The sequence below is a fragment of the Pseudoliparis swirei genome, chromosome 8 (assembly GCF_029220125.1).
Source record: "Pseudoliparis swirei isolate HS2019 ecotype Mariana Trench chromosome 8, NWPU_hadal_v1, whole genome shotgun sequence".
NCBI lineage: Eukaryota > Metazoa > Chordata > Actinopteri > Perciformes > Liparidae > Pseudoliparis > Pseudoliparis swirei.
In genome coordinates, this window is record NC_079395.1 from 4105277 (window position 1) to 4123691 (window position 18415).

At 44.5% G+C, this 18415-nt stretch overlaps 2 protein-coding genes across 2 annotated transcripts; both read right to left on the minus strand.

The window, feature by feature from the left end:
- Positions 1–1684: 1684 nt before the first annotated feature.
- Positions 1685–7937, minus strand: znf622 (zinc finger protein 622). Its single transcript, XM_056420294.1, has 7 exons — positions 7840–7937; positions 6276–6822; positions 4852–5121; positions 4011–4173; positions 3746–3861; positions 3284–3427; positions 1685–2194 (listed from the first exon to the last, which is right to left on the minus strand). The coding sequence occupies exons 2-7, from the start codon at positions 6814–6816 to the stop codon at positions 2067–2069; spliced, it is 1362 nt and encodes a 453-aa protein (XP_056276269.1). The 5' UTR covers positions 6817–6822; positions 7840–7937; the 3' UTR covers positions 1685–2066.
- Positions 7938–8507: 570 nt separating this feature from the next.
- On the minus strand, positions 8508–12370 carry LOC130197566 (GTPase IMAP family member 7-like). The gene is made up of 2 exons (XM_056420297.1): positions 12296–12370; positions 8508–10234 (listed from the first exon to the last, which is right to left on the minus strand). The coding sequence occupies exons 1-2, from the start codon at positions 12318–12320 to the stop codon at positions 9297–9299; spliced, it is 963 nt and encodes a 320-aa protein (XP_056276272.1). The 5' UTR covers positions 12321–12370; the 3' UTR covers positions 8508–9296.
- Between the last annotated feature and the right edge of the window lie 6045 nt (positions 12371–18415).

The following is an 18415-nucleotide window of genomic DNA, read 5'->3' on the forward strand; positions in this document are numbered from 1 at the left end:
GTTCCATTTTGCACTGAACAGTTATACGGATCAAAAATAATGTCCAGTAGAGGGGAGAAAATTAGGGGATTAAAAATAAAATCTGTATAATTCATACCAGGGGGGGGGGGGGTCAAAGTTGTGATGAAGCTTCAAACGTGGCTCATTTGTCCCCCAGGAGTTTTTGGATCAACACCAGGAAACCACTCAGGACGAAGACACGCTGTGATCCAGAACCGAAATGGGTCCGATGAGGACAGTTTACAGCAGCTTTTAAAAATATATATATAACTTTTTTTATTCCAGAACCCCTCCTCCCCCACGCCGCATAATAGAAAAGCTGTCGAGTAAAGTTTGAGTCTTTGAGAGGCGTCTCGCCCGTTGACTTGCAGAATGATCGGGAGGAGCTGGAGCAGATGTGAAGTCAATTATTACAAATAGTGAACGTGAGAAATAAAAAACACGCGTGTAGAATTCAACGTTTTCCACCTCGGCCTTCAGAGAGCCGCTTCCTCCTAGAACCACCTCCTCCCACCACCTCCTCCCACCACCACCACCACCACCTCCTCCCACCGCGCTAATGCCTCTCAGCCAGAGTCGTCTTCATCAATTAGTCTCCATCTCGCCGTCGGCCTGTCTGCAGAGCCCCCCCCCCTCCCCTCTCTGATTTTCCTGTCGACCGTCAAACAGTGTGCACTGTGCGGGGCAGAGTGCCATAACCCCCCCCCCCCCCCCATCCCCATGAAACCATCACTCCGCAAACACTCTCCCGGCCTGCAAAAAAATAAAAAATAAAGAGAGGAAGTGAAGAGCCCTGCCAAAGATAAAGTGGAGGACCACAAAGAAATGGAGTAACCGAGCTCATTAAAGAAAAGGAGGGGGGGGGGGTCAGCATCCTGCTGCAGCCCTGATCCGCTTTCTATGACATCATCGGCACGAGGAGGCTCCCAGAAGCCGACGCACACCTGAAAGGGGAACAGCAGCGGGACGACGAAGACGAAGATGAAGACCAAGACGAGTTCTCTGGTGCTAGGCATACTCACCTGAGTATGAAGAGCACTGAGCGGACGACATGACATCATGTCTTTGAACTGCTGGGCTTTAGGATGACGGGAGAAATAAAAAAGATCAAATAAAGTGACGCTACATTTTAAAAGTGAGGTCAGAAGTTTTTGTTACTCTTCATCAAACGCGGCTAACGCTGGATGTTTGACGAGACCGAGACCAGAGGGCAAGGAGACCGAGACCAGGACCACGAGACCAGGACCACGAGACCGAGACCACGAGACCGAGACCAGGACCAGAGGGAGTCCCACACGGCACACATGCAACAAACGAGGACCACGCCAGCCACAGCCGCGCCTCCAGATCGATGTCTACGATCCGTTAAGAGGCCACAAGACGAATAAAGATTCCTCTTCATTCGCCTCTTTTATTACCGCATCAACTATATTTACGTGCGTGTGCATTAAGTGCAGCGTGAGGAACGATCAAAAGGCGTCGCAGAGGTGATTTAACGGTTGAAAAGCGTTTTAAAAAACACCTCAAATAAAAATAAAATGTAAATCATAAAAAATAAAAAAATTAATTAAATGTTATTGTAATTTTAAAAGTATGAAAAGAGCTTTACTGGTCGAAAAAGTGAACTAAAGTGTATGTTTTCAACACAGAGTGAGGTTCTCGCGTAAAGAAGACACGTTTCCAATTAATATGTCAATACCGTTTATTGAGTTGGATGTATTACATTGAAGCACGACGACGTCGTCCCGTCATCGGTCTTAAAACAAACACGCGTGTCACTGAATCGAGTCCAAAAGAAACGGGAAAAATCACCGTCTGCTGATCCGATGCTGGTTCTTTTCGTTTCAGATTCACGAGACGGACATTTCGGTTTCCTGCGAGGAATAAATGGAACTGTGCCGAGGAGCCGGAAGACCGTCCCGTTAACGGAGCTCGTGTCGACACGGCCGCCCCTCCTTCAAAACACAGCGACTCATTCTCACTGCCGCCGCGGCACGGAGCGGCTGCACTCGATGCGGTGCTGAAAGTCTGGTTTCAGCCCCTCCTCCTCCTCCTCCGGTCCCAGCTCAGAACATGACCTGGGCTCTGAAGTGGTGTTGCAAGGTGGAGTTGTGGTTCATGCCCATCTTCATCATCCACTTGGACTTCATCCTCTGCACGTACTGCATGTCTTTTGGTCTCTGATAGAAGCAGCCTGAGAGAGAGAGATGCATTAGTTACCATGGCGACCACAAGGGGGAGTCCTCTCTACAACTCTGATGGCCTTGTTTTTTAAGAGAGTGGTTTTTAAAGGCATAATATCTTATCATATGGCTTCTTCGCTGTATTAAAATGGAATTATATTTTTATATATATTTATATACACACATATATATATATACACACACACACACACACATACAGGACTGTCTCAGAAAATTAGAATATTGTGATAAAGTTCTTTATTTTCTGTAATGCAATTAAAAAACCAAAAATGTCATGCATTCTGGATTCATTACAAATCAACTGAAATATTGCAAGCCTTTTATTCTTTTAATATTGCTGATTATGGCTTACAGCTTAAGAAAACTCTAAAATCCTATCTCATAAATTTTTAATATTTCCTCAGACCAAGTAAAAAAAAAGATTTATAACAGCTGAGTGTTTGTCAAGGCTCATGAAACCCTTGCAGGTGTTTCGAGTTAATTAGACAATTCAAGTGATTTGTTTAATACCCTACTAGTATACTTTTTCATGATATTCTAATATTTAGAGATAGGATATTTGAGTTTTCTTAAGCTGTAAACCATAATCAGCAATAAATCAGAATAAAAGGCTTGCAATATTTCAGTTGATTTGTAATGAATCCAGAATGCATGACATTTTTGTTTTTTTAATTGCATTACAGAAAATAAAGAACTTCATCACAATATTCTAATTTTCTGAGACAGTCCTGTATATATATATATATATACACACATTATATATATATATATATATACAGTCTTATTTTGGAGACTGTAGTTTGTCTAACAAAAAACAATTAAAAAAAGGTGAACAACACCATCTTAAAAACTTAAGATACTCAACTAAAAGACGAATAAACACATTTCTCGTGACGTCTTAATACCATCTTTTTGAATTATCTATCATTATAACTGTCAAACAAGATTATTTTTCAGTCCAATACCGACTCTGGTATAGGACTGGATTGGATTCAATCTATTGTCACTGCACAGGTCCAGTAAACACCGGGGGTTGATGGCGCCACGACACGGAGATATGAAAAAAAAGACGGGCGTACCTTCGGTTCCCCCCCAGCCCAGAGCCTTGTACTGCCGGAGGACTCGGCCCACTGCGTTCTTATTGTGGGTCAGAACCACCGCCCGCTGGTATCCAAACCGCTGCTTGTAGTACCTCATGAGGGAGCGGTGGCCGATCGTGGCGCCTGAGGAAAACACGCGGTTACAACACGGCCAATGGGAGCGCAGATCCAAGCGACGGTCCGAAGCCTTCAATGTTCACGTCCAATCAAGAGCCAGAGAACATTTTTCCCGATTAATCGTCTACAGACAATTTAATTTGATGATTTATCCAGAAAAAAAATGGCGATATGTCTCTATAAATTAAACAAAATTCAGCAAATTATTTGTATTTTCTTCCAAACGGGTTATGAAGTCATTTTTTTGAAAGACTTATTTTATTCAGTTCTTTCAAACGTGTTCCACTCTTGAAATCTGCAGATTGAGAATAAACTTTAAATCACCTGAAGGGAGCGTCAGCTCCAGCATCTCGTCGCCGTATTCCAGGTTCTCCTCATGAGTCAGGGCTTCGTCGTCCATGTCAGCGTCCTCTCCCTCCTTCCTGTCGGGGTAGCTGCTCCTGTTGGCAAAACATGCGTCAAATAATGAATTAATGTTTCGGATGCAGTCGTCTGCACATCTGTAAGAGGGGAAACGTGTCATCCATCTCAACTAATGACTAATCACTAAACATGATCTCAGATCATCAACGTCATTGTATTGTGTTACCTGAAGTCGTAGAAGTCTGCAAACTCCAGGGCGGAGTCTCCGTCCGTGAAGAGTTTGCAGTGGCTCTTGTCGATCATGTGACTCTGAACCGCTTCCGCCGAGTAGAACGAGCGGCCCTTCTCGTTGCACCACAAACACACGTTTCCGGCGCCGATCTTCTCTCCTGCGACACGAGGAAAAACAACACGGAAAAAATGTAAATCACGACAACACCCTTTGTGTAAGAAAGCAGCAAATCAGAGGCGGTGTTGTTGTTGTGGTCACGCCGGGAAAAATCCTAAATCTGACATTTGAAATGTGTTTTAGAACACCTCAACTCCTCTAAAGGAAAGACGACACCTTTAAGGGTTATTATGGTCCGTCTTCCTTTGTTAAAGGCCTTTTTATGCCATTATAAGAGCAATATACGACTTCCTGCAGTGTAATACTGTCCACATAAAGCTGAAGAGGGTGTAGTGACAAAGTCTGTTCCCACCAGCTTTGCTAGACGGGTTTGGGTTGTAAGTAATCAACTAAAGTTGAGACACCTGGAGGAATCGTGAGCATCAACTTTCGAGGTTTAATTTACTTCAACAGCTGCAAGTCGTTAACCCTTAATTACTTGTTCCCTGAAAAAGGTCTTATTGTATAACACTGAAATGTACATTATGTTTCAGTTTTTGGTAACCTAAACTTTTTTGCTTTAACCTCTGGCAGTTTGCCGCTGCCCTTTGAACCATTTCAGGTTATTCGCTGGACTTGAACAAATTCAATTTCAATTAAAAAACGGGAACATTTTTCTAAAACTTCGGCCCGGTCGTGTGTATCCCGCCGTTTCCTCACATTTGCAGCCCGAACTCACCGAGGTAGCAGACGAGGCCGGCGACGTCGACGAGGAACTCGGCGTCGGGGATGAAGAAGCTGTGGACTCTGGTCATGTGGGCGATGTTCTTCACGAGCGACTTGGAGTGGTGGGCGCAGAACAGGCAGTCGGTGGCGGGGATCGAACCCGGCAGAGCCACCGCGGGTTTGGGGTCAGACGCGGCCGCCGAGTCCCCTTCCGCCTGATCCATTGCTTCCTCCTCTTCCTCCTCCTCATCTTCCTCATCGTCGTCGACGTCCTCCCACTCTTCTGGAAGATTGTTATTGAAACAAAACGGGATATTTTAACGGATAAACGCCATAACATGACATTCTGTACATTTAACTTAAAACTGATGGAGTATTTATTCTAATTAGGCTCCAAATGTAGAAACCTGTTTCGCCCTTTTTCATGAGATTTGTCGATATTTGTTACTGGATTACAGTTAAAATAATAGTCGATATTGGAATTTAAATTCAGCACAATCATTTTCCTTCATAGTTCCCTGGCTTACATGTAGAGATGTTGAATACAAGCGTTGCTCCTCGATACCAGCGCGTTAAAAACAAGGTCATCCGGTCATAATCTCGTCTTAAAATATCTATTTTAAATGTGAAAATGTTATTATATATACACCTTTATCAGGGTTCTTACACATTTTGACCAATGGATTTCCATGACTTTAAACCAAATTCCCATGACCAAACTGAAATCTCGGTATAAACATGAACAATTTAGAACATTTTGCATATTGAGAGCGGACGCCGGCTTATATTTTGAGCGTCTTTCTTTAAAAAACATATTAATTATTTGAAACTCCGCATAAATGAACATGCGATTATAACAACATTTTCATGACTTTTCCAAAACTTTTATGATTTAAGTTTTTTCCATGACTTTTCCAGGCCTGGAAATCACCATTTTAAAATTCCATGACTTTTCCAGGTTTTCCATGACCGTACGAACCCTGCTTCATTCAAGTTTCTCCCCAAAAACTGACTGTTACATAATTACATTTGAAGACAGTATTAAAGTCATAATAGGGCGTCTTGAAGTTGTGAGAAACTGAAAGAGTAATATCTGAAAAACAAGACGACTTCTTTAACCCTCCTGTTACCTTAATATTTACTAACATATTTTACCCTCGGGGTCAATTTGACCCCAGCAATTAAAACCTCCAGAAAATTATTAGAATTAATATTGTTTCCCAAGTTTAAGTGTGCGGTACTTTATGTTTGTTTGTTGACTACCTAAATAGCCCTTTAAATATATAAAAAAGTTGACATTTCTTACATGATTGACAGTGAAAAACAGCCTGGGGTCAAATTGACCCCAAAGAACACCGACATTAAACGGGGTCAAATTGACCCTAAAGGTAACAGGAGGGTTAAAAAAGGCCCGGAGGCCATATTTCTCCTCCTCACCTTGCACAGCCGTGGCTCCGTCCTCCGTCTCTCGCCTCTTGGCCTGCTCCTCCAGCCACATCAGCCTCGGGGGGATCTCCGCCTTCTCCGCCTTCTGCCTCGCGGCTCCTTGCGGCGTCGCGCTCTGCAGCGCCTCCTGCCGCAGCGCCTCGTTCCTGGCGTCGCGGTCCACCTTCTCGTCGCCGAGTCCCTTCTCCAGGTTCTTCTCGTTCATCCTCTCCACCTTCCTCTGGGCGGCGAGCAGCGCCTGCTTCTCGGCCTGCTGGTGCTTGTGGGACTGCAGGTGGTTCTGGTGGGCGTTGGCGCTGGAGAACTTCTTGCTGCAGACGGCGCAGCCCTCGGTGGCCGCCGCGTCGTTCAGCTGCTGCTCGTCGGACTTCCGCTGCGCCAGCACGCGCTCCTGGAAGTTCTCGGCGGTGACCGCCGGCATGTCGGCCACCTTGCGCTTCAGATTGTAGCGGTGCCAGTCGGACTTGTAGTGCGCCCGCTGCACCTCGCCGTCTGCGAACGCCACTCGGCAGCTGATGCAGGTGTAGGACATGGCGACCTGGAGGTGAGATTAAAGATTATTTAGACAGCTCTGAGGCCTTACATTATTCATATTCAAGAAAAGAAAACAGTTGGATCGTTTAAGTTATCGGCCCAATATTCATACAAAAACGACCAGTTTGAATTTACCTTTAGGCCTGCAACTTAAAATGATTTAATCGTTTGTCGTTTTGGTCGAACAAACCGCCCGAAAAAGATAAACTATACCTCCATAAATAACAAAGAAAAGAGGCTGGAATCAGCAAATGTTTACACCTAGTTTACACTCTCTAATACCGTAATGCCTAGTATACACACTTCTAACACAGTGCCTAGTATACAACCTCCTAGCATAATATCTAGTATACACCCTCATACCGTAATGCCTAGTACAGACGCTCCTAAAGTAATATCTAGTTTACACGCTCTTACCGTAATGACTCGTACAGACGCTCCAAAAGTAATATCTAGTTTACACGCTCTTACCGTAATACCTAGTATACACGCTCCTACCGTAATGACTAGTATACACGCTCTTACCGTAATACCTAGTATACACGCTCCTACCGTAATGACTAGTATACACGCTCTAACCGTAATGCCTAGCATACACGCGTACGGAAAGACAACGTGCGGCTGCAGCGTAAATCTGGTGACCGTTTCTCGTTTTAAGAAAATAAAGTTACACATCAGATGGATCAAATCTCGACGGTTTGTTAGCTTAGCGACCTAGCTAGACAGCAGCTGACGTTAGCTGTCAGGTTACAGCTAAGACACCACCCGAAATATAAAAAAAGCGAAAGCGACACCTGACGTCACCAACCGTTACTAACGGAAAGTTAAATTATCTAAATATTAACTAGCTGTTGAAACGTGGGGCTCCAACAGCCGGAGATGTGCCCCGCTAACATCGGCTAGCAACCAACAACTTGAGGTCTAAACATCTTCTTAAAAACAGTTAAAAGCTCAGAGTCAGTGACACGTGACAACCGGAGAAGAAGGTCATCACAGCAATGGACGTCCGGTGTTTTCTTACTTTGTCAGTGAGCCGTCTCCTCCGACAATAATTGTGTTTTAATGTCTTTGTTTAGTGGCGTTAGCTTCAGTCTCGCTCCGCCGTCGCCACAGCAGCACACGAGGGTGAACTTTGACCTTTCTCTTCTTCTGTGGTGGTTTTTTTGGTAGTTTCCAACGTGTTTCAGGCCCAATCGCGCCAACTAGTGGTTCGGAGTTGACAAACCTATTTTACGTTTTCCAATGTAGATAAAATACGTTTAAATCCACTACATCTCAGAGGTAAATATTTAACTTTTACTCCAGCAGTGATATTAATCCAGAAACATCAGATATAAATCGGTTAAACTAAAAACTGGAAACATTTAACTGAACTATCAATAATGACAATTCTGGAACTTCAAGTAAATTTAGTTAATAATAAGGTAATACATGCAATAATTTAGCTTGTAGTGGAGAAGGTTCACAGTGTGCTATTATAGTACTTTTAAACCATTACCTCCACGACTGGTCACTGTACTCGATTATGGCCACACTTAAGTGTCACTTCAATTCCTGTTTGGGTGTACAACGGGAATGTGTCTCAGTCAAATAAACAACAACCTAGTGTGGGCAAATCTTTTGTCTGACACTCCAGTCCCATTAAACTGCACCAGGCATTCACATCCTTTCTTGAACACAAAGTTGTCATTTCACATTCATAACCCATTTATTCATTGTTATTTCATGATCACCTGAGCAACATATTCTGAATAATATATGGCAATACACACATTTACTATAATACAGATTATAATATGTATGTATGTTTTATAATAATGTCATGTTATAATCCAATTCCTGGCCACATAGAATGTTTTGGATCATAATAAATGCCGAGTATATATACCCTTACCGTAATGCCTAGTATAAAAACCCTTACCGTAATGCCTAGTATATAAACCCTTACCGTAATGCCTAGTATATAAACATTTACCGTAATGCCTAGTATATAAACCCATACCGTAATGCCTAGTATATAAACCCTTACCGTAATGCCTAGTATATAAACCCTTACCGTAATGCCTAGTATATAAACCCTTACCGTAATGCCTAGTATATAAACCCTTACCGTAATGCCTGGTATATAAACCCTTACCGTAATGCCTGGTATATAAACCCTTACCGCAATGCCTAGTATAAAAAAACATACCATAATGTCTAGGATACGGTCTCTTACATAATGATCTTGAAAATACATTCCTAGTCTCATATGAAACATTTCAATGCTCCTAAATAATTCATCTGCATCTTGGAAAACAAATATCACACAATAAAATCAAAAGTGACTGACATTTCTATATAATTGAATACTTATTGAGTGAATGTTAATATTACAAATCAGGCCCAAAAGAAAAACCCCAAACTGGAATGTGACAATGAATAATTCACAACAGCAAATTAAGGCTGCTGCAGTCCAGCATCATGAAGCCGAAAACTTCATTTGGAGAAGATGGTCACCAATGCATCTCTAATCATCTTGATTATCATTTCCCATGTTGAGGCGCTGTTCTCTGCCTGTCGTCGGACCACAATGTCGTGCTGCTTCCTCAATTCTTCCATTGCTTCTTTAGTTTCTCTTTCACGAGATTCCATTAACTTATTCTTCATCTCCATGTCATCTTTCACTTCCTTCATTTGCTGATCAAACTTTTCCTTCAGTTTCTTCGTCAGTTCCTCCTCTTCTTTGCGCATTTGCTCTTGCTTCTCTTTTTTGATTCGTTGTTTTTCCTCTTCAATCGCCTTCTCTGCCATCTGGAACATGTCAGTGGTGTAATGGCTTCCTCCGTCCTTCCGCTTAATGCGTCTGATCTTGTCGAGCAGCTCGTCGACCTGCGACTGATCCGTCGCCTCGTTATTGAAGACGTGGTAGTTGCCGTTACATTTATCAACGAGTTCCTTCAGGTCTCCGCTGTCCTTCAAGAACTCCTCAACAGGTTTCCCTTTCAGCCGGTCACCGTGGGTAAAGAGCACCATGCTGTGTCTGTCTGCTTCCTCTCCGAACACTTCCTGAATCTTCAGCACTGCATTCTTCTCTTCCTCTGTGTGTCGGCCCAGTTGGACGACGATCAGGAAGACATGGGGTCCAGGAGCAGCATACACCATGCAGCGGGCTATTTCTCCAATGGTAATCTCTTGGTCAGTATCGGTATCAAACAGACCCGGAGTGTCAATAACAGAAACCTTTCGCCCGTTCACTTCCCCAACGGCCTTTTTACAGACTTTAGTCAAAGATTGAGGGGCTAACTCTGATTTAAAGATCTGTTTTCCCAGAATGGTGTTTCCTGTAGCGCTCTTCCCGACTCCGGTCTTCCCCACCATCACGATCCTGAGCTCCTCAGTATTGTCGTAGGTTGGGGTAGGCTGACACAAATCGACTGAAAACGAAAAAAAGAACAATTCATGCTCAGTGTCTTCATAAAATGTGTTTCAATGCAGTTCCACAGAAGACATAAAGAACCTCTCATGACCCACGGGGTGCTGATCGGGTTTCTCTAACACACAGGTGTAAAACTCAAGGCCCGCTTCGTCATTTCAAGTGACCCGCGACCAGACACAATTATTTCAACAATTTAACATTAAATTAGAATTAAGATATCACCTAAAAAGACAGACTTATGGTTTTAAAATGCATCTTTATCATCCTAATATCTAGCGGAGAAATGATCAAATCCCTGTTAAAAATCATGAGAGGTGAACAGTGGATTTAAATATGTTACATATTCCAAAACGATGAAAGATCAAATTAAATGTATACAGTTTAGGGCTGGGCAACGATAAAAAAATGTAATCGCGATTAATCGCACGATTTCCCTGATTAATCATGATTAATCACGATTAATCGCATTTGTATACGCAAAATCCAATAATTAATTCAAAAGTAGTGTATAGCGCACTTCTATTTTAAATGTTCTGCCATATGAATGAAAGTGCCATAAAATCTGTCAGGACATTGTCCAACGCTGTTATGCAGAGATACTGTGACAGAACGCTGGAGGCTGAGCGCGAAGCAGGGACATGATCACAAGGCCGTTGTCTTGCAGCAGCGATCATCTTTGGTGCACTATCTGTGCTCAGTGTGGTGACTTTATTTGACACATTCCACTGCTGTGCAACTTCAGTAAAGTGTCCTGCGCACGTTTCAGCATCATGTCTCTCCTCTGTGTTCATCAGTCAGGGCATGTGAATGCAGCGCCCACTTCTCATCAATATAATGCACAGTAACTCCGAGGTCATTGTGGTTACCGAGTGATGTCCAGTAGGGTGACCAGATTTGAGTTTGTGAAAAAGAGGACACTTCGTCTCAGGGTGCTGAGATTCAACATCTCTCTTGTTCTGCCTGTTTTGTGATATACATGCCTAAAAGGTGCCTAATATTTCTAGACTGAAATAATATCGGCATTATAATTATTATAACAGGATTTTTTCGTTGCCTATTTTGTGTGCCCCCTCAGGACGTGGTGCCCTACGCACAGCGCGTAGTGCGCTATGGGAGCGGCGGCGCTGGTTGTAGTGTATAGCACAAACAACAATGAACTAGTGGAGGCGGCAAGGTGCTCCGTGTTGCCAGATTGGAAACGGTGAAGTATCGTACCAAAGGCTCAAAATGGTTGTATTTGGAGGATAATTATCGTGTATCTGGCAACCCTGAGATCGGTCGACCAATGACTGTTCTCTATTCTGTCAGCTCACGCAAGAAGGTGGAACGTAAGGGAGATACCATTTCCAAAACTTGTAAGGGGTAAATACTAGTTTATGAAAACCCAGAGAAACACAAATATCCGACGAAGCAAAATCCCGACGTTTTTGGAATCCCTGCCGGACGCATTTTTAGGTCTCAAAAGCAGGACATGTCCGGGGAAAGAGGACGTCTGGTCACCCGATGTCCAGTCGTCCCCAGTGAGAGCAACAGGGTGCACGTTGTGAAGCTGTCGCTTTTGCAGTCCTCTCCTTTTCATACAACTGGTGTATTCTCCGTGTGATGTGTGTCTTGAGGGCGTCTCATACCTGCCGTCATTTGTTGAGATTCTCCATGTTTGTTAAACCGCGAATGACTTTTTTTCCAGTTCCCCAGCAATCAGGAGCAGACTTTTACAAAATAAAAGCCTGTGAGCAACACACTTTTACAATAATAAAATAAATAATAAAACCTGCGTTAACGCTCGATAAAATAATTGTCGGCGTTAATTGATGCGTTAACGCAAGATTAACGCGTTAACGTGCCCAGCCCTAATACAGTTATGAACCGATGACGAATGGAGACTTAGAAAGTAGGATGATAAAACTGACCACAGAAAATACGAATAAAAGATCACAAATGAGGCTTTGATCCGACTATTACAGATGAACAATGAGGACTGCAACAACAACAAAACACAGTGTTACTTGTGTCATCAATAGATACAAATAATTATAAATACAGGTTGATATTTACTTACGTTTGTTGTTGTTAATGCCTCCCATGTTTGAATGGTACAGAGTGGATATGCTGCTTCTTCAGGAATAAAGTAAAGACAAGTTGTGCATCTTTATCTGAAAACTTCATGCAACAAGCCACACCCACAAAACTCAGAGAACAGAGCGTAATTGTGTTTACTTCACGGGCCGTTGAATAAGAAAGTATTCACTATCTTTTGTATTAAAGTCAGGCCTGCCTTCATAAATGGAACAAAGGGATAACATTTTGCTTAAAGTCCACCGAAACCACAGAGATACGAAGACTTTGAGCGGTCAGACTCATTTATTCTGGTCAAGTCGATTTCATTCATCATCCCGACGTCACGCATCACAAACTGTGTACGGTGTACGCCACCTTCCATGTGTGGAACTTTGATCATAATAAGTAAAAAGTCCCCAAGAAACCTAAACGAGGAAAGGACACGGAGGAGAGTGTTCATTCTCCAACATTACAAAACTTCTTTTTTTTTTTAATCAGCGTAACAAGATTTAAGCAAAAACTAAATTCTATAATTTCACAAGTTGCCCACTTTATTCAAAATGGTGTAAATGTCACCGCCAGTCGGTTCAAACAGTCCAAACTCAAGAACACACGGGAAAACGTTGGACGCGATCTCATCAGATCGAGGCGTCCTATCCTTTATTTAACCTTCAAATGATCGACTGCCATGAGTCGCACCCTCGATTGTCTTTTCATTCTTTTTGGACATATTGAATATCCAGTCCTGCTGCATTTTAATGGTTACTTTTGTTTCCTGAAAACTGCAAACCCTGTTCACCCCTAACCACCAGCATTTACAAGAAATGAGAGCAGTTCCTTTCACCCGTGTGTCATCTTAACGTTCTGTTAAAGTGACCCGCCCTCCTTAAATTCATAAACATTGGAATGAATAAACAACCTGTCAATCATCAAGCTTATTGTCTCCTCAGTTTCAGATAAACCGAAAGTAAACAATAGAGTGCGTGATTGTTTTTTGGAAGCAAAGTTACAGTCTTATATGCTGACGATGAGGAATTCACCGACAAAATATCCTTTCCTATTTTAAACCCCCATTCCCAAGATGTATAATCAACATAATTACATGAGAACAAAGTAAGGTAGAAGTCACTAAACTAAACTGTGAAACCATAATTGGTCGCTGTGGCAGCGGGGGGGTGTTTAAGCTCGGCTGCAGAGTGGGTGGAGCGGGGGTGTGGTTCAGGGAACGGTGTCTGATTGTCATCAGCTGGTCTGATTGTCATCGGACCAGCTGATGACAATCTGGGGTTGTGTATCTGCGAGGCTCTGTCCCCATAAAGGAGCTGGACAGGCCAGTGTGACAGGTTCGTGGCCGTCACCGGTAGGTTTGCCCCCTAAGCCCCAAGGAATGCGCAACCAGAGGGAACGTTGGTAACGTGTTTTTATTTGAGCGCTCTGACCGCCGACTGTGTCTCTGCTCATGGCTCCCCTCTTCCTCCTGTCCAGCTCCTTTATGGGGACAGAGCCTCGCAGATACACAACCCCAGATTGTCATCAGCTGGTCCGATGACAATCAGACCAGCTGATGACAATCAGACACCGTTCCCTGAACCATACCCCCGCTCCACCCACTCTGCAGCCGAGCTTAAACACCCCCCCGCTGCCACAGTCGCACTTTCCATGACGCTCATGTCTATAATTTCTCATAAACTTTCATCATGGACCCAATGCATTAAATGAAATCTTTATAGTTCATGACATTTGCAATTATCTGATATTTTATGAACTTGGATCTGCACATTTGCCTATTCTGACGATTGAAAGAAAATACAATCCACCCTCCGACCATCATGGCTCTGTTGTGTTGGTATACGTGTCCCTAAAAGGAAAGGCACTGTTGGAGTTGGACAGCGACACACCACCTGGACGGCACTCACGGGAAGAAAGAGCGGTAGACTTTTACGTTACATCTATAAAGCGTTTATTCAAAATCAAGATACAAATAGACAATCATGCACATGGACCCCAATCCAGAGCTGTCACCAATGGCCCCAGCGCTGCAGAAAGGATGCCGGTTCGGAGTGTTCGGCCATTTTAAATAGCCGAAAGGACCAGTTCTGATTGGTCAGGAGATAAGGGGGTGGGGTTTTCTCATTGGCTCTTGTTCCTCTGCTTCCGCCGTTGTCGCTCCTTCATTGGTTCTTCTCGTCTGCCAATGAGTGCATATGTTGTGAAAAAGAGTGTGGGAAGAAAGATGGAATTCACATGTAGCTTCCTTTGTCTGAGCTGGGGAGTTTCCTAAGATAATCTTATCTCTTCCGAGGTGGGATGCGCTGGAGGTCATTTGTCAAAAGGGGCCCTTCACGTGTGTGTGTGTGTGGGTCGGAGAAAGGCTATGTGTGTGTGTGTGTGTGTGTGTGTCAAAGAGGGGTCAGTGAGTGGCCTCGAGTGTCTAAAAGGAGAATAATGGCCACATCTGGACCCTTCCTTATCTATCTTCCTGGTGAGGTAAGGACTGTGATTGCTCTTTCTAAACTATGAATACAATGAGCTCTCTGTCTAGTCATCTTCTTGGATGAGTGCAGTGCAGAAGGGGGGGGGGTGCATAAAAATTCCTTAGGTGTCACTGTTATCTTTCTTTAGATCAGCTCAGGCGCCAGAGCGCCCTGCCGAAGTATTCAACTCTCATTCAGTGTTTTTCCACCTTACACATAATCTATATGCAAACAATACTAGGCTGTGCTAAGCTATAATATATATTCTTTACAAATCCCTCTTTTCACATCCGCTGGATGTGAACCCTTACTCCGGGAATATTTATTTCCCTCTTTATGCCAGATCTTGTCATGGCCTGGCCTCCCTAAGTAGCTATGTGTCCTGGTCTCCTCGTCCTGTCGTAGCTCTGCCACTTGACGTGAATGAGTCTCCTGAAATATGATCTCTCGTTGCCTAGATTAAGGTCCCATAAGACCTGTAAAATACCTATTTCTCGGGGAGAGAGTCTCTCTCTGTTAGGGATGGAAATAGGGGCGTGGTTTCTGTCATGTGGTACCCCGATCCACCCTCTTAGATCTTCCATCCTAGGGAAGTCAGTAGGTCTGTGTGCGTTAAATCTGTAATGTGCAGGTGTCGAAGGAAAGAGATGAAATTGAGAGTGGTCAGGCGGGGGGGGGGGTCTTGCATCCTAGCGGCTGGTGAGTAGCAGGTTGGCATCCTGTTAGCCCGTTGACGATCCGGTCCCTGCTGCAATTCGTCTGTTTCAACCCTGGCTGGGTCCTGGTAGTCCTTCTCGTCCTTCTGCTCCTCTGCTCCTCTGCTCCGCATCAGCGTCTCCTCCGGCTGTCGATGGGGTCTTTTATCCGGTGGTCTCGAACTTGATTTCGTCTGGATCGTCCTGGTCAGGCTTGTTGTTCTTCTTCCACTGGTGTCGCATGGGCCCTGGATACGACATGACTCCCATGTGCAGCATCGTGCTCTTCATTGGCTCCCGGTCCTCTGCCCTCCTTCCGGCGTCGAGATATCTGCTGATGAGACCCCGCTATCTCCAATCCCCAGAGTCTTAGACTCAAAATCAGCCAATCCTCACTTAAAGGTGAGTCCAGGCTTTAACACCTAGTGATTAGTTCAAAGTTCCGCTAGAACAATGGAGCGGTCAAATGTCACTAACCCACGGTCAAAGCGTCACTTCCGGTCAAGTCGCTAACCAAGTATTTTCAAAATAAGAGTCTCGTCTTTGTTATTGTCCGCATTAAAATCATTTTCATCATAAAAGTCCTGTCTTTGTTATTCTAAGTCACTTCACGTAATTCAACTGGCTTCGTCAATCTATAATACTAACGTGCAGTCACTCTCATGCAACATACATTAAAAACAATGTTCTCCCTAATCTTTTCTATTATAATGTCTTTTTTGGCAGGTTCTTCTCTAAACCTCACGTGACTAATCCTACGATTCAAGATTCAAGATTCAAGATTCAAGATGTTTTATTTGTCACATACACACACAGGGTGTGCAGTGAAATGAAAGTGGCAATGCTCAGCAGGAATGTGCAAGGGCAACAAGTACACACTATTTACAATAAAAAACAACACAATATTTACAGTAAGTGTGTGTGTGTGTGTGTGTGTGTGTGTGTGTGTGTGTGTGTGTGTGTGTGTGTGTGTGTGTGTGTGTGTGCCTAAGAGGGGCAGTTGTGTGGGTCTATGTGGGGGTCCTGGTGAGGTCGGAGTTCACAATCCTGATGGCCTGAGGAAAGAAACTCCGTCTCAGTCTCTCTGTTCTTGCAGCGTGACTACGGAGGCGCCTGCCTGACCGCAGCAGCTGAAACAGTCTGTTGTTGGGGTGGTGAGGATCCTTCATGATCCTGCCGGCTCTGGTTCTGCACCTCCTGGTGTACAAGTCCTGCAGGGTGGGGAGTGTAGTTCCAATAGTGCGTCCAGCCGAACGCACTACTCTCTGCAGAGCCTTCCTGTCCTGAGCGGAGCAGTTGCCAAACCAGGCTGTGATGCTTCCTGTCAGGACGCCTCTACAGCTCCAGAGTAGAAGGACTGAAGGATCCTCTGGGAAACTTTAAATTTCCTCAGCTGCCTGAGGTGGTAGAGGCGCTGCCTTGCCTTTCTCACCAGAGTGTCTGTGTTCGTTGACCATGTCAGATCCTCGGTGATGTGGACTCCCAGGTATTTATACCCGCTCACCCTCTCCACAGTAGTCCCGTTAATCCCCAGTGGTGAGTACGTCCTCTGTTGTTGTACCCTCCTAAAGTCCACAATCAGCTCCTTAGTTTTGGTGACATTCATGATGAGGCTGTTGTCCTGGCACCAGAGTGACAGATCAGCAACTTCCTCCAGGTAGGCCTTCTCGTCGTTGTCGGAGATCAGGCCCACCACCACTGTGTCATCCGCAAACTTGATGATGGTGTTGAGCTGAACTTGGCCACACAGTCATGTGAGCACAGCGAGTACAGTAGGGGCTGAGGACGCAACCCTGGGGGATCCTGTGTTCAGGGTGAGGGATTTGGAGGTGTGTCTGCCCACCCTGACCACCTGTGGCCTGGCGGTCAGGAAGTCCAGGATCCAAGCACACAGGGGGGTGTTCAGTCCCAGCTCAATCAGCTTGCCGGCCAGTCTGGAGGGGACTATGGTGTTGAAAGCTGAACTATAATCAATGAACAGCAGTCTCACATAGCCCCCCCTCTGGCTGTCCAGATGAGAGAGTGTGGTGTGCAGTACCTGGGAGACAGCATCATCTGTGGATCTGTTTGGGCGATAAGCAAACTGCTTATATGGCAGTTTGTCAGTCCCATGACGGCAAGAGTCAGTCCCATGACTATTATAACAGTTTGTCTGACTTCCAGCCGTTCCTATAGTGGTTTGCGGGGGGGGACCTTCTAGCTGGGCTATCAGGCTCCCCGAAACACCTACGGAACGGCCTCTGTGGCATCAACATCTTTAGATCTGATTGTGTTTCTGTCAATGTCCTTGTTGGACAGGTAGCTGGGGCATAATGTGTCAGGTGGTGTCAAGGTGCCTCTGCCTTACCCTTGACCTGGACCATGTGTGAAGTAACCTCCTTCACTTCGTACAGACCAGTCCAACTAGGCTCAGTCCACTTTCTCTTGTGAACCCTGACCCTGACCCAGTCACCTACTTTTACTTTGGTTGCTCTGCTGCCTCCTGATCGATCGTCTGGGCTCGAACAACCTGGTTTGAGAGAGCTTTGGTGAGAGAGAAATTAGAGCTTTTATGTATTCTGACATTTCAATTTTGCAGACATCCAGAGGTGGCATATGACCTCCATCTCTGGGTGGCTCTGGCATACTTCTTCCTGTTAACAACTCACTTGGTGACGTCTTCCCCCCTGGTAATGATCTCGTGGTCATCAGTACCTGTGGGAGCGCCTTCGCACATTATCCTTTTAATAATTTGATTGGCTCTCTCAACCAATCCTTGAGACTGAGGGTGATATATGGACCCAAACTTGTGGGTTATGCCCAGTGCATATCAACTTCCCCCAGCAGTTTGTTGTTAAAATGTGTTCCGTTGTCGGACCTGATGCGTCTTGTAACTCTGTACCTTGAGTGTGTGCATGTGTGCACTATATGGGATGTGGTCAAACACTAGCAAGTTATGTGTACAGGAGTGGC

Coding starts and splice junctions, on each gene's coding strand:
- znf622 (XM_056420294.1), bottom strand. CDS start 6,816: ATGTCCTACACCTGCATCAGCTGCCGAGTGGCGTTCGCAGACGGCGAG. Junction 3,862..4,010: donor GCAGACTTCTACGACTTCAG/GTAACACAATAC, acceptor TTTTGCCAACAG/GAGCAGCTACCCCGACAGGA. Junction 3,428..3,745: donor GGAGCTGACGCTCCCTTCAG/GTGATTTAAAGT, acceptor TGTTTTCCTCAG/GCGCCACGATCGGCCACCGC.
- LOC130197566 (XM_056420297.1), bottom strand. CDS start 12,320: ATGGGAGGCATTAACAACAACAAAC. Junction 10,235..12,295: donor AGGCATTAACAACAACAAAC/GTAAGTAAATAT, acceptor TTTCGTTTTCAG/TCGATTTGTGTCAGCCTACC.